The 17,516-nt window shown below is 43.6% G+C and overlaps 2 protein-coding genes across 2 annotated transcripts in view; one reads left to right on the top strand and one right to left on the bottom strand.

Moving 5' to 3' along the window:
* Positions 1 to 5,948, top strand: part of hip1 (huntingtin interacting protein 1) — a 28,643-nt gene extending 22,695 nt beyond the window's left edge. The window contains exons 19-32 of the mRNA XM_049726830.2: positions 131 to 325; positions 484 to 631; positions 707 to 793; positions 899 to 1,006; positions 1,139 to 1,275; positions 1,365 to 1,475; positions 1,590 to 1,648; positions 1,772 to 1,865; positions 2,040 to 2,140; positions 2,329 to 2,434; positions 2,609 to 2,732; positions 2,874 to 2,935; positions 3,589 to 3,706; positions 4,118 to 5,948. Of these exons, the coding sequence (XP_049582787.1) occupies positions 131 to 325; positions 484 to 631; positions 707 to 793; positions 899 to 1,006; positions 1,139 to 1,275; positions 1,365 to 1,475; positions 1,590 to 1,648; positions 1,772 to 1,865; positions 2,040 to 2,140; positions 2,329 to 2,434; positions 2,609 to 2,732; positions 2,874 to 2,935; positions 3,589 to 3,706; positions 4,118 to 4,122 (1,455 nt within the window). The 3' untranslated portion in view covers positions 4,123 to 5,948. The remainder of the gene's footprint in view (positions 1 to 130; positions 326 to 483; positions 632 to 706; positions 794 to 898; positions 1,007 to 1,138; positions 1,276 to 1,364; positions 1,476 to 1,589; positions 1,649 to 1,771; positions 1,866 to 2,039; positions 2,141 to 2,328; positions 2,435 to 2,608; positions 2,733 to 2,873; positions 2,936 to 3,588; positions 3,707 to 4,117) is intronic.
* A 3,330-nt stretch (positions 5,949 to 9,278) lies between these two features.
* On the bottom strand, positions 9,279 to 17,405 carry LOC125972829 (protein yippee-like 2). The gene is made up of 5 exons (XM_049726827.2): positions 17,222 to 17,405; positions 13,634 to 13,865; positions 13,374 to 13,417; positions 12,851 to 12,959; positions 9,279 to 11,445 (listed from the first exon to the last, which is right to left on the bottom strand). The coding sequence occupies exons 2-5, from the start codon at positions 13,748 to 13,750 to the stop codon at positions 11,356 to 11,358; spliced, it is 360 nt and encodes a 119-aa protein (XP_049582784.1). The 5' UTR covers positions 13,751 to 13,865; positions 17,222 to 17,405; the 3' UTR covers positions 9,279 to 11,355.
* Positions 17,406 to 17,516: the final 111 nt, after the last annotated feature.

The raw sequence follows: 17,516 nt of genomic DNA on the forward strand, positions 1-17,516 counted from the left end.
CACTTGAGTCATTAAGTTCAACATTCCCACAGCCTCACATTGTCCTGGTCAAGACTTCCCATCAAATCGTGTTGTTTTGCGATTGTTCTTATATGCTGTAACACATCATTTATTTTTTATTGTTTTGCAGTCCAATGAGGTGCTCGGCACTCAACTTGCTGCAATGGAATCTCAGAAAGCAGTACTCGTTGAGTCTTTGTCCAAAGTGGAGACGGAGCTTGCCGTTCAAGGGCAGGAGCTTGAGCGTCTACAAAGTTCATTGGCCAGTGAAAGGGAAACTGGTGTGAAGACAGCCGAAGCTCTGCAAAATCAACTTAATGACAAGGTCAAATGCTTGTTTTAAAACAAGTTTTGAATTTCATTGTCATTTGCTTCTTCTCTAAGTATAGAGGTTCAACATCAGAAATCAATAAATAAATTGGAGAGGCCATATCATATCACCCAGCCTAAATGACGGGAACACGGGTGTTTGTGTGCCTATAGGAGAGCAGGGAGCAGGCGTTAGAGAGCCAACTAGTAGCGGCCCGCTGGTCCAGTCTGCAGGGGGCTGTTGAAGAAGCAGAGAGGATCATCCAAGACTCACTGGCCCAGATCGATGACCCAGCCCACATCAGCTGCACTAGCTCAGCAGGTTGCTGCGGGGTTCTTATTATTGTGAGCGTGTGTGTGTTAGTTAAGTAATTTTCAATAATGCCTACCTCTGCAGACTACCTGGCATCCAGATGTCAAGCATCCTTAGTCTGTGTGGAGCAGCTCCATCCTGCCAGAGACGCCTTTCTAGTCGATGACACAGGTAAGCAGCTCGTTAATATTGAATATTGTCTTGCATAGCATACTTTCGGTTTGCCAAGCACATGAGGAAGTGAGATAAGTTCTCTTTTGTTCTTTTATTACACAGGTGTATCTCAGTTGCTGAAAGTAGTGACTCAATGTGGCCACCTAGTGGGCGACACCATTGTTCAGGGCAGTGCCACCTCTCACATGGTGCCTGTGGAGCAGGCTGATGGTAAAATGTTTGATTTATTCTACCTCTTATGCCTCATGCAAATGAGTCACAGCTCACCTCCTTGTGTTTTTGTAGCCATTTTTATAAAATGGTAACCAGGAATTTGGTTGTCTTATGTGTATTCTGTCACAGTTCTTTCAGAAAGTGTGAAGGCATGTGGTGCTGAGGCTCTGCTTTTGTTGGGCCACATGAAAAAGAAGGAAGACATAACAAAAGCAGACAACTGCAAGCTAAAGGAGGCACTCCAGTCCATATTGGCCTCTGCAGAGGTTGGTACTGGTCTTAATGTTGTCCTTGTGTGCGAGTGACCAATGGCCGCAAAAATGAAAACTTATGATGTCTTTAATCTTGAATTCAGAAACTGCGTCCTCGGGGTCTGGAACTGCAGCAGGGAGAGCTGGGAGATCTAGTGGAACAAGAAATGGCAGCCACATCTGCAGCTGTGGAATCAGCTGCTGCAAGGATAGAGGTGTGGATGTGTGAAAACAAGCATGCACTTCTTCACAATGAGAACCGATAATCACCAGTTTCACTTTGCAGTCATACTAGCTTGAAAGTTCTCCCCTGTGTCCCCCCCCTATAGGAAATGCTCAACAAGTCTCGAGCAGTTGATACAGGCGTCAAGATGGAGGTCAATGAGAGGTAATAGAATAAAACCTCTATATAGTGATGTATATAATATTTTTTAAGAATAATAACGCTGCAAATGACTAGTGACCAGTCCAATGAATATTGCCTCTTGTGTATCCTGTCGCCTCCTTTCAGGATCTTAGCTTCGTGTACAGAATTGATGACAGCCATCAAGGCACTTGTTCTGTCCTCCAAAGATCTGCAAAGGGACATTGTAGAGAGTGGCAGGGTACGTTTGGATTTTATTTCGTACAAGTTTGAATATTATTGCTTACAGGTAAGAGAAACCCCAGAATGTACCTTTTAAATGAACTAGACCATTGATAATATTTTTTTAAAAAACATTCAAGATGCTTTTTCATTCATGTAACTAAGAATTGGAGTTTCCCTCTTTGTCCACCAGGGCGCAGCATCCACCAAGGAATTTTATGCCAAGAATTCCCGTTGGACCGAGGGCTTGATTTCTGCTTCTAAAGCTGTTGGATGGGGCGCCACTGTCATGGTGTAAGTAGTATCTGACTTTCTAATTAAAATACTTTTCAATGGGTGAATGAATGTGTGATCTCAACAGGAACAAAGCAAGTGAACACGATCTCTTGTGTAACATTGTAACCACCACTCCCGCTCCTGTTAACGTTTGAATTATTCATCGGAAGACTAGAAATGTAATCCACTGTGTTGTGTCATCTCAGGGATGCGGCTGATCTTGTGGTGCAGGGAAAAGGGAAGTTTGAGGAGTTGATGGTGTGTTCCCGCGAAATTGCGGCCAGCACAGCCCAACTTGTTGCTGCTTCAAAGGTGAGTCCCAAGTGCATCCATCCATCATCTGAACCGCTTCATTCTCACAAGGGTCACGGATGTGCTGGAGCCTATTCATGCCATCTTTGGGCAGCGCAGTCAAATGTTATGTCTAGGTTCATAATCATGGGAGGAAGGTATTCAAAATATCCTCCATGCTTGTGTTGTCCCCAGGTTAAAGCGGACAAAGACAGTACCAACTTGCACCGCCTGCAGCATGCATCCCGAGGCGTCACCCAGGCAACTGCCGCTGTTGTGGCCTCCACCAAGTCTGGGCAGTCCCAAATTGAAGATAAAGGTAAGCACATTTCAGCATCTTGTTTTTTTTTTTTTTTTTTTTTTTGCAATATCGTCAGTTAACCTTAAGTAGTGTATCATTCTATTTTCGGTACTGCTTACAAACAATTGATTTTTTTCTTTGCCTCTGATCACTTCACAGATACAATGGATTTCTCAAGCATGACTCTCACACAGATCAAGCGACAAGAGATGGACGCCCAGGTTGGCAGCAACATGCACACACCAAGCAAAAGTCAAACGATAAGCAGACCTGTTTAGGAATGTGCTCATTGTTCCACATTTGACACTTCATTGTTTTTCATCCACCAGGAAGTTGAACTTAAAGCTAGACAAATAGCACAAGCAAGTGTGTATGTGCCTGCCTTTCCCCCCTACAGTGAAAGGAAAACTGAAATGGGTGGACCTTTGTCACATATGCACAAGCGCCCACAAACATTAAATAGTGAGCTGCTATTGGCAGAGTGCCTTAAGCATATTTACACTACCTTACCTAGAGTAAATACGATCCTAAAACACACTTGAGCCACTAATCAGTGTTTTTTGTTGTTGCTTTTTTGGTGAGGATTTTTAAATGCCAATAATTGTAATACAAAGAAATGAAAATAGATAGATAGATGGATCGATAGATTATTTGTTAGCCATAAGAGCCGTGAGACCTAAACAGTAACGCTGTCATCCTAAACAAAAAGACTCCTTTGTTCACTCTTTGTCACTGCCCAGAACGTAATTTCCTCTGCATGACTCATAAAAATAACCCTTTCAGAATTGTTGGTTTTCCACTGTTTGCAAAGGGAAACTTTGTGACAAGGCTGTGTCTGTCCTCCCCCTTCGTGTGTGCGTGTGTGTTTGTACAGGTTCTGGTGTTGGAGCTGGAGACGCGTCTGCAGAAGGAGCGCGAGCGTCTCGGGGAGCTGAGGAAGAAACACTATGAGCTAGCAGGGGTAGCGGAGGGCTGGGGGGGCGATGAGGAGGGTGAGGGCAAAACACTAATACATTGTGGAACCTTTAAGCCAGTGTTTCTCAATGGGTTTTTTTTTTGGTCCAAGGCACATTAGGTAACTATTTACATTTTTTTGTTGCTGTTCTGAAGTTTAATTGCACATCCACTACAGTAGGTGGCAGTGGTGCGCTCATTGTCAAAGTGTGCAAATATACAGAAGATTAATATTTTCGTTTTTTTGCTTTTTAGTTTATTACTTTTCTTTTATAATTTTTATTATTATTACAATAACCAAGGAGCACGAAAAATTTTGTCCAAGTCTGACCCTTCTGCCATTCGCTGTGTTATTTGTTGTAGTTAAGTCAACATTTTTGAGATGTATTTTTGTTGGAATTCCAAATTGTAGAAGAGACTTTTAACCTTGCTGTTTTCTCCCCCTGCAGGTTAAGGTTGACCCCCGCCCCCGTCATGGCCTTCGTCTGGAAGAAACTTGTATTTATACACTCTTCTCCATCTCTGTCTGGCTAGTTTTCCCGCTCTTGTTTGTTTGTTAATCAAGCCAAATGAAACGGTGCTTGCTCTCACATCCATGTCTGGAGTCTTCCACGCAGACGGCGGGCGCCAAGGGCTCAGCCACAAGGAACGACGCCCGACTGGAAAGACCACCCGAATTCACAGCATCACGCCTCCTCTTCAAAGAGAGTGTATGTATAGAGCAGTCTATCACTTATTTATTATCTGTGCTCCATGCTTCAAATTAGTAACGAGCACACTCAACCGAGGAGTTGCATTCAAGAACTGATGAACGCTAGTTGCACATCTCGAAACAGCAAGGACCAGAGATCCGAGCCCACAAATTATGTTAGTGGAACAAAGAGGACTAAAAAAGCCTCTCGTAATCGAGTGTGCTTACAAGCCGCAGAAGTTCTGTGTGATGGATGTCTCAAATTGTTAGGTCCATAGCGCCTCACTGGACTCCCCGCCTTTTTGTCACATTTGTAACAAACCGGACTGTTCAATCATGCTGAACTGCCATCTTATCTTGTTTTTTAAATAGTCATAGAAAACTGCTCCAAACTGCCGTGGGGGGGGTGGGAAGCTTACAACTCTTATTCTATCTAAACCATAAGAGATCAAAAGTAGCATTATGCACACAAAAAAATGATTAATGAGCAGTTTGAGTAACTGCAGGAAGAAGGGATATGTCTAGCTAAAAAAAAAAAAAGCAACAACACATTAGGCTCTGCTGCCTTTTTTGTCTTGCAAATCTGCAGACATTCATTTCGTAAACAAATATTTTTGTTTTTATAAAGCTGCATCTTATTAAAGAATCTGAGTAATTTTTTGACAAACTACAGCTTCAACAACACTCGAAATGATTAATCTGTTTTAATAATGAAACATTATCCAACAAGTACGCTTCCCCCCCCTGTGAAGTCTTCACTACCTGTTGCCCTTTATAAATATTTTCAAAGTTCAGGTTAACTAGTCAGAGTGCTTCCTGCCAGGATGCCACACCACAGCGTGTGACCTAAGCTTCCCGCAGACCACGTAGCTGTGTGTAATTGTCAACTCACACACACACACACACCTACACACCTCCAACTGCATCAATATTTGTCTTTCACTGAGTCAGCCTTCATCTCATCTGAATAGAGGGAATGCAAAGCGGTGCAGGCCTAAACCAATAGGTGTCATCTTTTTGTCATTTAACACGGAGCCTCGTGACCATGTTGCGAGATGGATGAGCTTTGTGTGTCTTAAACATAATTGGGTCACTGAAAGGGGGTATTTAAATAGACGATCAAACAGTGTTTGCCGATGATTCTTCAACAACTGCATGGAGCAGATGTAGTTTTTAGAAAAAGTTAGTTTTAAATAAGACAAGGCAAAGTAATGATTAGGCAAGTGTTACTGCAGTGTTGTGATTAATACTTGCTTCAGTTGTGGACATGTCACACCACACACTTGTTGACAGTAAATCAAAGAGGGAATACTTTGCGAATGATATGGAGATGAACTGAAACGCACCTTGTGTAATGATTGAGTGTATTTTTTTTCTGTCAAAATATTCTTTATTAACCTGTCTCGGGTCCGACGTCGTACCAGCTCAGCCAGCCTTTTAAACTGCCTCACACTGTAGTTAAAGAAACTACTCACTCACATAGCGACATTGACATGAGTCTTTGTATCGTGTACTAAATCTATGTTGGTGGGTTTGCTTTTATTTTTTTTTCAGTTTTTAAAAATAAATATTTCAACTTGTTAATACAATTGAGGGTGCGTGTGTTTTTTAGTTGAATTCTGCATTGTGATGACTGTTTTTCGAAATGAAAAGTTCAATAGGCACACAAGTGCCTATTGTGTTCATGTCTAATTCAAAGCCAAATTCTAATGCACCTTTATTGATTTTTTTTGGTTTTGTTTTAAGGGTGCTGTTAGTTTCCCACTAAAAGCATCGACTCATTTTTAAGTGCTCGTTTTGTTTTAAACTCAAGATGCAGCTGCAGTTAGTGACACCGATCAACTTTGTAGGCTTCCTGTTGCTCAAGTGTTATGTAATCTGAAAACACTGTCCAGATTACACAATACTTATCTTCAAGGATCAATATTTATATTTTTATTATTGTTGACATTCAGTGGGTATCCTCAATCAATATCTGTGTCTTACTGAGTGTCATTGAATGCAACTGACCTGATTCTCTGTATACATGTGAAGTTCTGTGTCTAAAATCTGAATGAGCAGCTACCCACCCTCAAATGTGAAGCAGAACCATTTGTTTATTTCAGTGATTCTTCCAGAGGAGCTGCTGTTAGGCAGCCCAGTTTAGGACTGCAGAGACTATAAATAGATCAGCTTGTCTTTCTCTCAGGCGCCACCCACCACATTACCCATGTGACACAACAGCAGCCCTGCATACTGTGCTGGTGCTGTATGCAATCACGTCACAAGCAAACATCCCGCTTGATAAGTGAGGCCCTTAATCACCGAGCTGGTCAGTTCATGAAGATGATAATCACAGGGCTCCAAACCACAGAATCGAGTTACTCTACTGTAAGTCATTAAGTATTTGGCCAATGGTAGCATTTTCATGAATTTGCCTTGAGACACTAAAATGGCTGGTTTGAAGTTATTTTAAATGGCATATATGATTAAAGTCTAGACTTTCATCCTCAAGACACCTCACAAAATTATTATTATTTAGGAAGTAGGTACATTTTTATGTACAAAAAAGTATATAGATTTTTTTATACTGTTCGAGTGTTTACAATTACTGTATATAAAATTGAAAAAACCTTGAAATGCTTTCTTACTCTGGGGATACAAAACACCTTTAAACTGTTATAAAAACATATTTTATAACCAGAGGAGGACAAGTTCAACACATTAAGATTACTTAATACTGGCGGACGCGTTAATGTCAAACAGATAGAAATTTTTTATGGTTAATAATGTGATTTTTCTTGAACATGACCTTCGATTGTGATCAAATCCTCATATGACTTTAGATGACTGACTCACTCTTGTTTTCCAACCAGGGGAGCGACTGAAAATAGATTAACTTTCTCAGATAAATTATGAAACAGCCTCTCGTCTACAGTCTATCTAAAAATAAGCTGCATTTCATAATGCTTGGATCTCATTGAATGCAGTGGTTTTGTTTGTCATAATCAATTTTCAGCAACTGCTATGACTGTAAAATCTAATATTGCCAAATTTCATGTCTAGTTGCCGAAAGTACTCAGAACCAGTTCTGACTTGAACCTTGAACGGAATGAAAGGAGCTGCAGTGAAGAGTTCTCTGGAGAAAAGGTCGGATTACCTCCCAAGGAGTCATCACTAGTGAAGGCCTTTGAATGCGTCATTAAATTGTCACTGCAGACCCTGACCTGCCAAATTTGGCAGATATACTGTGGACAGGAAGAAGAAACACATTCCCCTCTTTGCTGATGCATGCAGGTAAAAACAAACTACAAAAAGACAGCACTTTCCTTCCCCCAGAGGCAAATGATTCCTTTCATAGAAGAGATGGAGCTCTCGGCTGCTGCAGGGCCCTTTATTGATTAGCAATGTCTGGAAATAGAGTCACTTGGGTGCAAAAACAAAACAAAAAACAAAATGAAAGACCCATCCATCCATTTTTCTGTACCACTTATCCTCACTCGGGTCAAAAAAAGAGACAAAAGTGGAGAACTGGAATCTGCAGCTAATTTAAGCCAGGCTTCGAGGGGCTAAAGTGATAAAGTGCCCCTTGTGTCATGTACAGAAAGAAAATTAAAGCAATTCATCAGAAGTTGCATCATGACATATAGTATTAGGTTTTTCTCATGAATTGTTTTATGTCTGTTTTTGTGCTATTTGGAAATGAACAATGCTAAAAAAAAATAAAGGGGGTGAAATGTGTGGCCCATCAGGGTCTCCAATCCGGCCTATGGGGATAGAACATATCTGATTTTTCAAGAAAAAAAAGACTGCTGTGCTGCTGTGTTCTATTACTTACTGTTCAAATGATAAAAGGTCATTGAACTAGCGTAAACTAGTTATAGCCTAACAAACTCTTGTGTTGAAATGTTGCTTAGATCACCTGACAAAAAAATGTGGCAAAAGTGCAGCAGAGTGACCCAAATGACTTCTATTATTAATCATTTATGATGCAGTGCTCAAGTTGGGGCAGACTGAATGTCTGCACATGATGATGTGCTGCTGTTTGGATGAAAGAAGGAACTGGAATGTTGCCTCCTGCGGTGATGGAGACATGAAATGATTTTCATGAACATCTACATGCAGACATTCAAGTGCCATAAAATGTGGAAAGGACTTCCTTTAATCACTAACTAACTCCACCATCGTTAGTTACACTTGTAAACATGAAGGTCATATAAGGTTACTAATCACTTTTTTTCTGCAGGATAAAGGAGAACACGTTGTCCGTGTCCTGCTTTGCTCGACTTACACATCACATGGAATCAATACACACGACGATGAGCCAGACAGCCAGCCAGCCAGCTCGCTCCCTGCCCTGGATTTTTACATGCAGACAAATGTAAACAGAGCGCAACAGTCCGAGCATGGCACATCCAGGCGGCGCGTGACTCCTCTCTCTTCTGCTCTGCTTTCTCACTAGGAATGGAAAAGAAAAAAAAAAAAAAAAAGAAAAACAGTGAGATGGGGTTGCTAGGAGACCCGGCCCGATGCAAACACTGCACCATCTGCTGCAGAGAGATTTGCGGCGGTTAAGCCAAGTCGGACGGAGCAGGACGGAGAGCCCCGGAGAATCGTTGAAAACAACAACAAAAGGAAGACACAGTTCTTGGACATGCAGCGTGGGAAGGGGGGAGCAGGAGAGACAACATGGCAAGTGAGTAGGGACTGATCATGGAGGAAAGTGGAGTAGGAGGCATAACAAGTGCAACATGAAATTAGATTCATGTGTGACTAACAGGTGGGACTCTTATATCGCCCACTCACCATCCGCCTCCACATACATGTGCAGTAGGACACTCATGTACTCATTCAACCCACGCTCTCATTACCTTTTCACTCTGGCCTTCTGTTTTTTTTCCCCAATTCCTCAGATAGTAAAAAAAATAACAAAACAACAGTCAGATATCAACGCCGCATTTTATTAGATGATGATCATATAACATGAAGTCAACATTGGCATCCCTCTTTACAAAAGACGTTAAAATTGAAACATTTTCGGGTAAAAAAGTCTTTTTGAACAGCCAACCAGAGAGAAAGCCTGACATGACCCTAATCAAATTCATTCATCATCGCAGGGGTTTTGTTGATCAAACATGATACATTGACATTATTTACATATTGTAACACGGAGGTTGACATGAATGGTATTCCTCGTGGCAAATACAGTCAATACAATAGATTCATATATTAAGATCTGTTGTCGATAAAATAAAAGATGTAAAATATATATGACGGACAAGTACGATCCACAGCCTTGGCTTTCAGCTATACACACCCTCGCATTTCCCCCCCTCCCTCCAAGCAAAATGGGACGTTGTGCTTGGTTAGGTTCATGCTGATGGGTGCTTTCTTTGGTTGTGATGGGTTTTAAGATGACCTTCTACTGCAGAGGTTGGAACAACTGTCAACAAAAGAAACTATCACTGAAAGATGAGACATTCTACCGCTCTTCATCTGGATCGTATTTAGGTCTCCTTTGGATATGATGCAGATGGATCCGAAATGGTGCCATTGGCAGTAACTCTCTCAGCTGGGACGAAGCTGAGACTCAAAGCCAACTGGCACTTTAGATCATGCATACTGTATACTTGTGGTGCATTCCACCAGATGGAAAATCTAATGGATTCACTCATTTGAAAAAAGCAGGTTTCCATCAGAGAAGCACTCGATTCGAAGAGGACTGAGGAGGTGCTCTTTTTGTGTGTGGAATATCGAGTAAGGGTGATAGACACAAGTAGAAAAGAAAAAAAAGAATCTCAGAACATTAGGGAGAGAAACCCATGGGTCTTCTCAAAAAACTGCTTCATGTTGCCAGGTGTGTTCATTATGGAGTATTAGGACCACTTCAACGTGACAGCAATAGATAGAACGCATGTAAATGTCACCCATTGGAGTGTGATAACAAAAAAAGACAGCATGGTATTCAAACTATAGTTGGACATTATGCCATGACATAGTGATCATTGCCCTGGGAATTTATAGCCGTTACATTTATGTATAAATGTGTGAAGCAGATGAACACAAAGTCAGTCCAGGTCAAGGAAGTAATTTCCTCTAAATTGCAACTGCACAAACACGGCACACACCACTATGTGAATCATTAGCTTTTTAGCATCCATGGTACATTTCATTGTGGTCATGGAAATAAAACACATGAAATGTCATACCATTTCTCTACACCATGATCATCATCCAACTGAAGCTTTCTTGCCTAGTCAGCCTACAAGAGAACTTTGGGGACCACGCAAGATCTTTTCTCTGATCCGCAGGTGACTTTGGAGGGATTTCAACCAGAAGAGAAGCTGATGACGCTGGAAGCTGTTTGTCATTCAAAGGGGCCGCCCTGAGCTGGACCGGCTCTCAGCCAGAAGCCGTCGAAGCTCCCGCATTACTGGAACACTATCTTCCACTCATCCCCTCCCCTCTTTGGGTTTTAGTGAACGGTCCGCTGAGCGTCAATCCCCGCACCCGTCTGTGCCAAGCCTCGTCACTGACCCAGCTGGCACCGCCCCAATCATGTCGATTTGTTATAATCATCTTAGGTCATCGCTAGCAACGTGGGGTGGGGTGGGGTGTCAGAACAGCCAAACAAGGCTGACTGCTGGATGCGTTTCCTCTGAGCTGGTTTTGAACACAAGCGCGTGCTCTAGTGGTGCGCGAAGATCCTAAACATACAGAATCGGGTTTCGGTAAGAAAAGGAGAGCTGTCGTCTCATCCGCGGTCATAGGTCATCCGCCGCAGCGCCCGGCTTGGATGTCAGCCACCTGACGCGTGTGAGTATCGGTGTGTGCAAGAGGCGTCGTAGGGGAGGAATGGGCAGGGACTTACAGAGGTTAATGGTAAATCAGCCAAACCAAAGTCACACACTCACCCACTACAACCCCCCCCCTAACACCCTCCCCGCCCTCCCCCATCCATCCATTCACCCAACCCTCTCCCCTTCCGCTGTGCTCGTGTCCCGGCCGGCTTGTTGCTCAGTCCCAGCCGTTGTCCTTGATCATGTGGGCCAGCTCGATGATGAACTTGCCCTCTTTATACTTCTGACTGCTCTCAAAGGCATGTTCCTGGAGGGTGCGGCAGAGGAGAGGACAGGACGGATGACATTTAACTCACATCTCACTCAAAGACACTACAGCAATATGTTTACAGACAGCGCAGTGTAGAAAAAGTCTACACACCCCTGTTCAAAGGTAGCTTTTGATGATTAAAAAAAATTAGTCCAAATTGGTTGTCATTCATGTTGCTTGTAAGACTTTGTCCAATTGTCACATAACTATACTGTGAATCAGGGCCCAGTTTGGAGCATATGTTAAGACCTGGCCGGTCATGTGACCATACTGAGCCACAATGACTGTTGCTTGCTAATCCGTCATTTTCATCAAGTGCCATCTCACAAATCCCCAATTTAACGATGGCATTGTTGTAGTAAGAAACCAAAACTGAATAAATCTAGCAACCAAAAGTCACAATTACATGATAGTCATGTTACTTTGATTTAACAACCTGAGATTCTGAAATGTATTTCACTGCGCAGTCTGTCGACATTATTTTGTCTGTGTGGATTTGGAGTGACCTGATCCTATTTCTGTTATATAAGGGCAGTGGGTCAAGGCCTCATCACAGAATTTTGATGACGGAGGAAAATCAACACAGCTGCAACTGATACCTATGTCATGACCGCCGATCCCCGCCCGCCGATTACACGTGTGTGGGCGTGCACTAGCCATGTGTTCTCCACCTCGGGACGGGAATAGAACCGTGGCCGAAAAAATAACCACCCGTAAGTTTGACGAAGGAAAATGTTCATCCTGGGAAAGTTACAGATGGAGGTGAGGTTCAATGGAGCCCTCTCAGGCGCCGAACAACAAGGATATTGTGTGCTCGTACGGGTCCACCACCAAGGAATACGCTCACGTGCCCTACAGTGTAAATTCTCACCTCCGTGCTGGACAGGGTTCACCTCTGACAACTCAGTCAGCTCTGCTGATCTATGAAGGAAGATAACATGTGTGCTGCCTAATTCATTCCCTTGACATGCGACCTCGAATACCACCCAGGCTAAATAAATACTGCATATGTATTTGGACTAGTTAATTGTCTTTGACATTAGCGGAACACATTGGTTGGGGGTAACTCAAAGTAAAACGGAATGTGAAATTAATTGTATCTGTCGTGGCAAAATAAATACTTGATTTAGTAAAAAAAAAAAAAAATTACTAACGTTCAACCAAATGTCATCTCGTTACAGCAAAGGCCATCAGTGCTCTCAAGTTATACTTTATTCCCAACCTCCCCCAAAGATAAATAAAGACGCCTATTAATGAACCCTGCCTGCAGCTTCACTGATTCCGAATGAGGAGGTGGTCCAAATATAATAGGTGTAAATAAAATTAGGACCTGGCTGCTAATCACCTCGCAACCTTTGAAGCGGTTTGTGCGCGGTACTGAAAATCAGCCAAGGGCACTCACGTATTTCCAGCCCAGGGTGGTCTTACAGTTCTCACAGTAGATATCTGCCACGGCGTGCAGGCCTGTGAGCAGAACTCTCTCCTCTGCAGGACCACACCCCACGTTCACCCTGCAAGAACAAGAATGGGTCCAGACAGAGAGAGCGAGCGAGTGAGTGAGAGAGACAGACAGGAGCGAGTTCTACTTGCTCGGTTTCATACAGAGTGTGATGTGCACAGAGTAAGTGAGTCACTGAATCCCACCCACTCGCTTTCAGAGCAGACAACTGGGCTGCAGAGCATTGACTTGAATATCCTTATCCCCCTCCCCCCCAGGCACGCTTGCTCCGTCCACGCTGCAGCCGAAAAACAACAAAAAACAATGTGCCAACCCGCTGCATCACAAACTTCCTTAAATAACAGCGTATGGAAAACGGCTCGTCTCCCGAGGGTAGCGTGCATAGGAGCTCATTTCCGAGCAGCCGAAGTTAAGCCAATTGAAAGCAGATGGAGAGAGGAACAAAGAACAAAAGACGGACACTCACACTGAGTTGAACAGGTAGGCTCGGCCCTGGCTGCCCTGGAACGACTGCAGAGGAAAGAAAAAAGCAAGATGACACACATCCGCCCTTTTATATTGCTATGATGGCCTCTTACAGAACTGTGCAAAACATTCAAACATGGGAAGTGTTCTAAATGCTTGTAAAAGTGTAAGATGGAAGATATTAAACACATCTGTAAAGCCCCTTTTTTTCCATTTAAATGCAATACAGGTGCTGCAAAATGGCTGCCAGCTGCCGGTTACCTTGGAGATGAGCTCATCATGGTTGGCTAAATGGGCCCGGCAGTGGATGCAGCTGTATGTCCGGTGGCAGCTAGGCAGGTAGGCCTGAAAGGTCTTGGAGCGCGTCATTCTGACCATGGGCGGTGTTGGCGGGCGGTGCAAGAAGGGACTGCCAGCCCAGGTCGGCTCACAAGGGAAGCACCGCAACACACAGGTGAGGGCCGTGGTGGGCGGTGGGTCGGGAGGCAAACACCTGCCAGCGGAGAATTTTCAAATTCTATATATGCATGATTCTTTCAAGATAGAGAACCCATTGGCTCAAAAAGGCAGATTAAGATTTGCTACACTCAGTTTCAAGCCAGCTCCGGCAGGCTCGAGCCATTTCCGGACCTCCTCCCCGTGCAGCTGCATTGGGTTGTTTGTCCACAGTTGCAGGCACGCTTCCCATTTAGCCAACCAAAGTAGGCAGGGAAGCTAGCTCACACAGAGGTCTAGCAAGAGGCTACGGAGTTAATCTGCTTAGCCGAACACAACTGTGAGCCTCACGCTGAACTCACTCCGTGATACCGAAGCGACCAAGGCCTTAAAATACTTGTGTTGCTTGCTTGTGTTACTGAGAAGATTAGTGAGCTGGCCTGGATGGACTATTCCATAGGTTTGAGATTTTATGGCCAAATTTGCACGATCTAGGTAAAAATTGAGTGTACCAAATTGGTGTTGCAGACTTTCCTGTAGTCAAATTAGAAAATTCAGTCAAACTTATCTGACATCAGTAGAATCATAGAAGCTCAGTTAGCTAGAAAAATGATAAAAATGGCATGCTGTTCCCCTGTGTAAATTCTCATGAGGTAGCAGAGCAGTCATTGAAATCTAACTACATGCCACTAATGAGAACGCAACGAGCCGCACCATTTGGTGTCTCCTTCCTGTCGGCCTTAAAGGAACCATCTGGAAAAACTAATAAAGCTCTGAATGGAAGGGATGGCTGTCAGTCCGGGAGAAGTAGAAAGAAAGACCCTTTTATTAGCCTCCTGAAATATGATTGTTTTTAATACTGGCCACAAGCTGATAAAGTTTCAAGTGATGAAGGGAGCGGGGATTATATCCTGTACATGGAAATAAATAAAGCAGTGAGACATGCCCTTTTTGCCTTTGTCTGACTTGATGCGAGCTGAGTGGGATGGGGGCACAAAGCGGTGCTCAGTACAGATGACTGTCAGCCCTCCCCCATCACCCCCCCCCCCACACACACACACACACACACTCACAGGCAATGACAAAAAGTGTCAACATACAGTTACAAAGATGTTTAATATGTCTATATAAGTGTATACTGTATATGGTCACTATCTGACCTCTATGCCTGTTTAGCTCAAATCTTCGTAGCAAACAAATGCTGCAATCATTTGTAAGCTTCATCAGAAATCTGATTTGGTTGCTTTGTGGGTGCCTCCCATTGGAGCAGTTCCATGCATGTCCAGCTGGTAGAGCACCCGAGGGTAGATTCACAATACGCTGCTTAACGCCTCTGACTCCCTAAGGAGTAGCGATAAAACGCTGCTGAGGAGTTGGAACACCTGGACCCAGTTTTAGTCAGGTCGACAGTTTTCCAATGTCGTAGCATTGTCATGTCTCAAAAGCTTTGAATTTAAAAAGTTTTCACAGTGGAAAATGATACAAGGAAAAAATGTCAGAAGCTATGATTGCTACCAAACAGAACCTTAGATTGTCATATTGGTGTTTGTCCACTTCCGATCATTGTCTATTTTCGCCCCCCCTCCACCCGCTTGTGTTCTCTTTGTCTAAAGGCCTCGGCTCACAATTGAATTAGTTTTTGCTGTGCTGCCACTGTCTATTCATCAGTCCTACCGTGCATCGTTTGAGGTCACAGCGCTGGCCGTTCTGGTCATTTCGGAGTGTCATCACAAAGGGCTACGTGCCATGAGTCTCCCTGGCCGAAAGGGCCCTTGTATATCCCAACAAAAAAACCTTTCTTATATAACCCACTGATGCCTCCACGGCCGCCGACGATTGAGGCAAAGCGAGGCACGCGAGTCAGACAGTGACAGAGAGAGAAGTAGAAGCGTGCGTTTAATGCTGCGCACGAGCTGCACCCACGGGCACAAATCAGCACTCTACCGACTTTAATCGTGTTCCCCAATCGGTGTTAGCCATGCCAGAAGCATACAGCTAAATGACATCACTTTTCCTCCCCGCATATCTCATACGAGTGTGATGATGCTCAAGAAACTCGGCCATAACTCATATGGAAGTGCTGCCACTATCACTGGCCAGACAGATTTCATAATCAATTCATAGAGCATCAATTAGCATTTGGCTAAAGGTGTTGTCATCAGTGTTTGCCGTACAGTATCCCCACACTGCTGCAAGATATTTGTCAGACTGGTGACGTAGTGTTGGTGTCATCGCATTGGACACATTTTCTTGAGTAAAAGTGCAGAGGCATCGGTTTTAGTGTGTTTCTAAATCAAAGGTTGTGGTTATGAGGAGATAGCTGGAGTGAGAGCAGAAGATGCAGTGATCATGTGTATCCTTTTGTTTTAAACATGTATGCTTGTAATGTGACAATGTTTGTTATTGTATGCTTTTCTTAAAGGGACAGGCTCTGGAAATAAGCATTCATTTATAGGATTTTTTTTTTAATTTTTCTACATTGTAGCATCTGTCCCTACTGATATATACAAATTTATTTAAATAGCCCCTAATAACATAAATGCCTCAAAGGGCTTCACAAGAACCGCTACGTAAACTCTTGACTGACGATGTGATTAATAACATCGGTATAGCTGCATGATGACGCAATATGACGAGGCTGCAAGTTTTTAGACAACATCAAACTTGTGCAGCCCTTCGAAACGTTTTGGAAAAGCCTGCCCAAAACGTGCACTGAAAGGCCTATGCGTCACCATTTGGTGTTACAATCACACATCAATGAACACACAAAATTGTGAATTGGTGGTTTCGCTGAAAGCCTGCAGTGTGATTGCCGACTGTATGAATCAGGTCACAGGCAGTGGCACACTTTATCTGGGCCAGAACTTTAGCCACCACACGGAGCCCAGATGGCAGGGATGCCTGAGCTCAGCAATCCTGTGTGCGCGCGCACATGCACGCAGACACACATGACATACACAATCACCCAAACACACACACATTGCCACCCGACACTCACTTGAAAAGCTGCAGTGACCTGACAGGTCACGTGAGAGGGCCATAGGCAAACTTGCATCGATCACGTATGGTCGAGGCAATGGAACGTTCACGACAAATGGCCGCGTGCACGCGTACGGTGGCGCACGCGCTCGGGACGGACGCCACGAAACAACATGTGAGGATGAAGTGGATGGCAGTGTAAACGTCACTTAAAAGTCTGAATAAATCAATGTACAGTTTAAGGACGAGCCAATAAATATATCATATGTTTAGGGGAGAGTGCCGATTGTGTTGATAAATATCTGTAAGCACCATGGACTTTATGATCGGACATCGACACTAGAATAATCTCCATAGAATAACAATGATTAAATGCAGTGTGCAGAAAGAAATGCACTAAAGTGACAACAACAACAATCTATGACATAGTTTTACCTTTGTGGGGGAGAAAAAGGAACCTCCGCGCAGACTAAAAATGTCGCACCTCCTCGTTTTCTTCGTGGCAGGGCAATTTTAAATGTGTATTGGGGCTTCTTCCCAGGCAAAAAGATTCTCTCGTCTTCTTGTCTCTGCTCTCTTGGGCCCTGGCAAGTCGTGCATAGACGCAATGTTTTGACGCGCAACGATGCCCAGCACAGTTTGGAGGAGGAAGGAAAAGAGTGTACACATTGCCAGCCGGAGCAAGATGCTTCCCTTCTCTGACATTCGCCTTCGACGTAAACAACTATAG

The sequence above is a fragment of the Syngnathus scovelli genome, chromosome 7 (assembly GCF_024217435.2).
Source record: "Syngnathus scovelli strain Florida chromosome 7, RoL_Ssco_1.2, whole genome shotgun sequence".
Lineage (NCBI taxonomy): Eukaryota > Metazoa > Chordata > Actinopteri > Syngnathiformes > Syngnathidae > Syngnathus > Syngnathus scovelli.

Excerpts from the sequence above, each read along its gene's own strand:
- LOC125972829 (XM_049726827.2), bottom strand. The coding sequence starts at position 13,750 with ATGGTCAGAATGACGCGCTCCAAGACCTTTCAGGCCTACCTGCCTAGC. Across the intron at positions 13,418-13,633 it reads ATGATGAGCTCATCTCCAAG|TCGTTCCAGGGCAGCCAGGG; the intron begins GTAACCGGCAGC and ends TTTCCTCTGCAG. Across the intron at positions 11,446-12,850 it reads CCACCCTGGGCTGGAAATAC|GAACATGCCTTTGAGAGCAG; the intron begins GTGAGTGCCCTT and ends CGCACCCTCCAG.